At 68.6% G+C, this 6,129-nt stretch overlaps 2 protein-coding genes across 2 annotated transcripts in view; one reads left to right on the top strand and one right to left on the bottom strand.

The window, feature by feature from the left end:
* Nucleotides 1–371: 371 nt before the first annotated feature.
* Nucleotides 372–3,365, top strand: H696_00682 (hypothetical protein; the record flags this gene model as incomplete). Its single annotated transcript, XM_009494560.1, has 1 exon — nt 372–3,365. The coding sequence occupies one exon, from the start codon at nt 372–374 to the stop codon at nt 3,363–3,365; it is 2,994 nt and encodes a 997-aa protein (XP_009492835.1).
* Nucleotides 3,366–4,935: 1,570 nt separating this feature from the next.
* The window catches only part of H696_00681 (hypothetical protein), a gene marked incomplete at both ends in the record, with an annotated part of 2,136 nt that continues 942 nt past the window's right edge, over nt 4,936–6,129 (bottom strand). Inside the window, one exon of the mRNA XM_009494559.1 lies at nt 4,936–6,037. Within this exon, the coding sequence (XP_009492834.1) occupies nt 4,936–6,037 (1,102 nt within the window). The remainder of the gene's footprint in view (nt 6,038–6,129) is intronic.

Here is a 6,129-nt window from a genome sequence, read left to right as displayed (position 1 = left end):
GGGGGGGGGAGGGGGACTGGGCAGGCGAGAGGAGTCAGTTGGGCACCGAAGCCGAATGCAGGTTTATCTTGCGGTGGGGACCCCCGGGCAGGGTGAACCTGCGACAGCAATGGCCTGGACATTGACTGTCGCTTGTCGTCACACTTTTTTCCTTCCCCGCCCCCCACCTCACAGCCAGCGCTCTTTTTTGCAGCCCCATCGCCTCGCCCCTTTGCGTGCCTCTCCCCCGCGCTCGCCTCCCCTTTGCCCTTCCCCGGCCCCGCCCCCCCCGAGACTCCGCCGCCCGACAGTCGGGCTTTTTATGTTTGTTGTGCCATCGGCCCCCCCCCCCCCCCCCCCGCCACCGCGCCTTTGTTTACGTGCAGCCTGCCATGACGCCTCCCTCGGCCGAGAAGCACGGCGGTGCGGCCCCGGCCAGCACCTCCGCCATTCCGCCGGCTCCTCCCCTGTCGCCGGCCATGCAGGCCTCGGCCGCGCGCCTTGCCCAGAAGGAGTCCGCATCGGCGGGCGCCTCGCAGCAGCAGCAGCAGCACCAGTCCCAGCCCAAGCGCTGGACCGAGGTGGTGAACGACCAATCGGGCGACCGCCGCCAGCAGGCTGGCACCGGGCCGAGCTCCCCGCGCTCGGCCCCGCTGTCGCCGAAGTCCGGCCCCCGGGCATCGGCGTCGGCCGAGTCGACCGGCGCCGGCGCCAAGAAGTCCGACGCCGCCCCGGCTAGTCCCCGTGCTGGCGGCAAGAAGGCCGACCCCGGGCAGCCTGTGGTCACCACGGTCCGGTCGCCCGATGGCCGGAAGCTGGAGGTCCGGTCGCCGCCGGGGTCGCCGCGCGCGCGCGCCGCAGGCCCTGCCTCCGGCTCGGGCGCCCGCAAGCAGCAGGACCTCAAGATCCAGGTGAATGTCGACGCGCCGGCCTTCCACCCGAAGGGTCTCCAGCAGCAGCAGCAGCAGCAGCAGCAGCAGCAGGCCACCATCCCGTCGAAGTCCGCCAACCAGGGCGGCCCCGGGTCGCCACGCCAGCAGCAGCAGCAGCAGCAGCAGCACCGCCAGGGCGCCGGTGCCCCGCGCAGCCCCGGCGGCCGCGGTCGCCAGCAGGCCTCCCCGCGCCAGCCCGGCTCGCCGCGCCAGCGGGCGGCCTCCAACGCGCCGCGCTCTCCCGGCGGCCGGATCGCCCACCAGTCGCAGCAGCATGGTCGCCAGCACCACCACCACCACCACCAGCAGCAGCAGCATCAGCACCAGCACCAGCAGCACCATGCCGGCGGCGACATCAACATCAGCCTGCGTGACCACATGCTCGGGCACCATGCCTCGCACAGGACTCGCCAAGGCGAGGAGACCATGACCATCCTGGCCCCGGGGTCCCCGCGGGCGCTGACCTTCGATGGGGCCACCTCCGCGGTGCAGACCCAGTTCCGGCCCTTCGGCGAGGAGGCCGGGCAGATTCTCACCCACCAGGAGGCCTGGCAGGCCGATCGCTCGCACTGGTCCAACCTGGGGACCAGCCCCGGGCCGAGCCACCTCGGCGACGAGCAGCCGCTCATTCGCGACCGGACCGAAGAGATCCGGCGCCTGGAGGCACGGCTGGCCCAGGAGCAGGCCAGCCTGGCGGCCTTGCGCGAGGGCCGCCACCATGCCCACGGCCACCACAGCCACAGCCACAGCCACAGCCACAGCCACCACAGCGCCAGCACCAGCGCCTCCGGCCACCACCACTTCGACCAGCAGACCCACATGGCCGACGGGGCGGCGGACTATGCCCCGCTGAATGAGGAGCAGCTGGCCACCCTGCAGGGGGCCTACAGCATCCTCGGCACGCCGGATGCCTGGCGCGAGGCCCTGCACGAGAGCGCCCACCATGGGAAGCTCAGCCCCCGGACGGCGCACCGGCTCGGGGACATGGCGGATCTGCTGCACCAGCGCCACATCGGTGCCCATGCCGCCAGCAAGGGCTCCTCGCGGGTGTCCTCGAGCTCCGCCGCCGCCGCCTCCGCCGCCACCACCGCCACCGCCACCACCACCGGCATGCCCATTCACACGCACAGCGCCCATGCCGGGGCCGGGCACAACATGCTGTCGGCCATGGGGCAGCTTCATCGCCGGGTGGCGCGCGAGGCGGCGGCCGCCGGGCGCGCGCGTTCCGAGGGCTTCGCTCGGCGCCAGCGCGACATGCTGGCCCCCGGCAAGCAGTACCACCGGGCCGGCGCGGCGGCCATGGGTCCGGGCCAGCGCTTCTCCTTGAAGATGCGCCCGGCCGGCGGCACCATCCCCAGCGACTTCTGGGGCCGGGAGTTCCTGCAGTATGCCCTGAACCCGGCCTTCCGCCTGGAGCATGCCTTTAGCGACTGGTCCGACATGGCCTCGGCCCCGGGGGTGCTCAGCGCGGCCGATGCCGCTGCCCGCCACGGCCCGGCCAGCCACCGCGCCCAGCACCACGAGCGTCACCACCACCACCAGCAGCAGCAGCAGCAGCAGCATTACAAGCAAGCCGCCGCGGCCGACTGGTCGGACGACTACCACCAGCAATTCCACACCCAGCACCGGCGCATGGCCGATTCGGTGGCCGGGGCCGGGGCCGGGGCCGGGGCCGGCCGGCGCATGTCGGCCGACATGCGCTCCCGCCTGCATGTCAGCATCCCCGAGGGGCACAACGAGATGTCGGAGTTTGACAAGGTGTCCTACTCCTCGCGCACGACCTTCGTCCCGGCCAGCACGTCGCCCCGGCTTCGCGCCGCGTACGAGGCCTCGGAGCGTGCGTCCCACGGCGGCGGCGGCGCCCGGCACGCCCGCTCGCACATCCTCCCCGAGGACCAGATGGCCCTCGACGAGCTGGTGGTCCTGGAGTCGGGCATGCCCTACACCTCGGTCACCACGAACCTCAGCCCCGCCGGGGCGGCATACCTCGCCAGCAGTGGCAGCCGGTATGGCAGCACGTCCGCCGCCGCCGCCGCCGCCGCCGCCGCCGGCGCCGGGACCGAGGAGGAGGGGGGCTTCCATCCGATTCGCGACCTCCGCCGCGGGATGGATGCCGTGCGCCGGGCCATGAGCCCCCCCGGGTCGCCGCTCCTCAACCGCGCATTCGACTTCATTGCCCACCCGCTGAAGACCGCGGCCGCCGGCACGCAGATGGCCCGGGACCTGGCCCAGCGCGAGGCCGGGCGCCTGCGCAATCAGCTTGGCCTCGGCGACGGCAAGGCCATCCCGACGGCCGGCGTCCACCATCAGCCGCTGGCACGGTCGCTGGATGCCATTGTCCATCCGGAGCGGTCCTTCATGGCCACAGCCGGCACCATGGCCTGTGTGGTGGGACCGGCGGTCATGTTCATGCTGGCGTCCATTGCTCGCGCCACTCCGGACTGGGCCTTCTAAGGGGCCCTCGCCCCATCACCGAAAGATGCGAATGTCACTGAAGGGCAGAGCCCATGGGGCAGCCCATTTTCACCCCGACACCGAGGCAGGGGGGGGGGAGCCGGGGGGCTAAGGGCAGAGAGACATGAGACTCCCCCGCAGACGTGAGAGAAAGAGAAGGAGAGGAAGCGAGGCTGTACACGATCACACGCCGATGCCGCGAGAGGCTATGCGCCATTTGGGGCCCCTCCCCGCGGCCTTGGCCGCAGTTTGTGCCGGCGCCGCGCTGGGACGCCTCGCCATGCAAATCCCGCCTGTCGCTCTCTCTCTCTCTCTCTCCCGCCTCTGGCCACCTGTGTATCCGCCGCGTGCGCGGTCGGGCTTGCGTGTGTACATACCCGCATGTATGTGTGCGTGTGTGCCGCCATGTGGACCGCGCAAGCCACACACACACACACACTCCATCTGGACTGTGTGGGGGTGCGCTCAGGGGGGGGGAAGAGTGACGTGAAAGAGAGGAGAAAGAGAGAGAGAGAGGGGGGAGTGGCCGATGTTTGGGTGGTGACACCCTGCACCAACCCAACTGCATCTCGCGGTGTGGAGGTCGTCTCGACTTCCTCACCCCCACTCCGCCCCACCGCGCCGCACCCCGCCCCTCTTTTTTCCCCTCGCCAAGGAAAATAAATTCCCAGACGTGACTTGTAAGTGTGGGCAGGCTGAGAGTGCCTCCGGAGGGAGGGGGGGGGGGGGTCTTTCGACCAGCGGCAGAGGGGGGTAGAGAGGAGGCGGAGGAAAAAACAGCTCACACGAGACACCAAGCGGGCGAACAACTCATTCGCCAGGAAATCCAGGCACATGCACGCGCATGTCCATACCCAGCCGAAACGGAAAACACCACTGCCCCCTCTCCGGCATCATGATCATCATGATCATCGACATCATCATCATCATCATCATCATCATCATCATCATAGGGCGGATAACAGAGAGTACACAACAGAGAAGAGAGCCCCACACACGCAAGGAGCGCATGCGCATGGGAGAGTGAATATATTTGTGCCTCACGGCAACATGGTGTATGTAAACACACAAACATGTGTCCATATATCAAGGGGGAGAGCGCGCAGGGAGGAAGGGGGATCGATGACAAGATGGCACGCGCGCGCGAGTGCGCGCGTGCCTGGGCACGGTGATGCCCTGGGAGGGAGAAATAAAAAAGGACGAAGAGAAACTCTCAAGATGTGTGTGCGTGTGTGAGTGTGTGTGTTTGTTTGTGCACAGCTGGCTGCTCGCCGCACCACCCACACCCGGGGTCCCTTTTTTTTTCCTCTCAAATGCGCACAATGGCCGGTGTCCCAAACAAAATGCCGGGCGAATGGACACCACACAACCGGGGCAAGTGACACGGGATCGGGCAGCCACACACACACACACACACACACACACACACCACAGGCGCAGGAGAGAAAGGGAGAGGGAGACCGAGAGGGAGGGAGGGAGAGGGCCGCCGGCGGGGCGAGGAGGACACAAGGGAGAGGACGACACAAAGGGGGTGGCGCCCGGGGAAGGGAAAGAAAAAGCCACACAAGCTTCAAGTGTGGCGCGGGCCGGACATCTGCTTGAGCAGAAGCTCAGCCATGACAGCGGCCGTGGACGAGTGCCCACCACGGGTCAGGTCGGCGGCCAGGAGCTCCTGGGCCGTGCGACGAACCGAGCGCTCGGCCTCGGTGGCCGACTCGCCGGTGGTGCCCTCCTCCGGCGACGCCGGGGCCTGGCCCGAAAGATAGTCACAACGGCACTGCTCCCAGTGGTCGTTGACCAGCTGCTCGATGGTGAACTCCTGCAGGGCCATCGGGTTGCAGCAGGGCACCACGGAGAAGTCCACGCCGGGCAGGATGGTCCCGCCGAACTCGTACTGCGGCTCAACCGCCTCGATGGTGGTCCGGTGCTCGGCCACGCGACGACGCATGTCGGCAATCAGATCGGCATAGCGGCCGGCCGAGTCCAGGGGATACTGCTCGCCCATGTCGGCCTCCAGGTCAAAGAGAAGCGGCGGGTTGTGACGCACCGGCCGGTCGTTGCCGAACCCGGGCCGGGTGACGAAGTGCGCCTTGTAGCGGCCCAGACGGACGGCATAGACCTCGCGCTCGCGCCAATAGAAGTAGGCATCATGCGGCCCGGAGGAAGTGAGACCACGCATGTGCGGCAGCAGGCTCCGACCATCGATGGTCCGGTCGGTGGGGACCGACACACCGGCCGCCTCCAGGACGGTCGGCAGGACGTCCATGTGCGAGGCAATCTCCATGCTGGTGGCCCCGGACTTGATGGAGCCGTTGGGCCAGGAAATGATGGTCGGCTCACGGACACCGCCCTCCCAGGTGGAGCCCTTGCCCTGCTGGAAGGGACCGTTGGACCCGCCATGCGGCTGGTCATCCGAGAGGTCCTCATCGACCAGCGGCTCGCGGGCATCCGGCCAGGCGCCATTGTCCGAGGTGAAAACCACAAGCGTGTCACCGGTCAGGCCACGCTCCTCCAGGGCGGCCATCACCCGGCCGATGGAGTCGTCCATCTCGTGCATCATGTCGCCGAAGGCCCCGCGCCGGCTGGACCCCTTGAACCGGGAGTTGGCAAACACCGGGATGTGCGGCTGCAGGTAGGACACCAGCACGAAGAAGGGCTTGCTGGCGGCGATGCTGTCATCTGTTCGCCAGGCGAAGGGGCGCCCCGAGAGGGGGGGGGGGGAGCGATCGGTGAGAGAAAGGCCCGGGAGGAAGATGCAAGGGAG

The sequence above is a fragment of the Fonticula alba genome (genome assembly GCF_000388065.1).
Source record: "Fonticula alba strain ATCC 38817 unplaced genomic scaffold supercont2.1, whole genome shotgun sequence".
Taxonomy (NCBI): Eukaryota; order Rotosphaerida; family Fonticulaceae; genus Fonticula; species Fonticula alba.
This window is presented reverse-complemented; position numbering and strand designations above follow the sequence as displayed.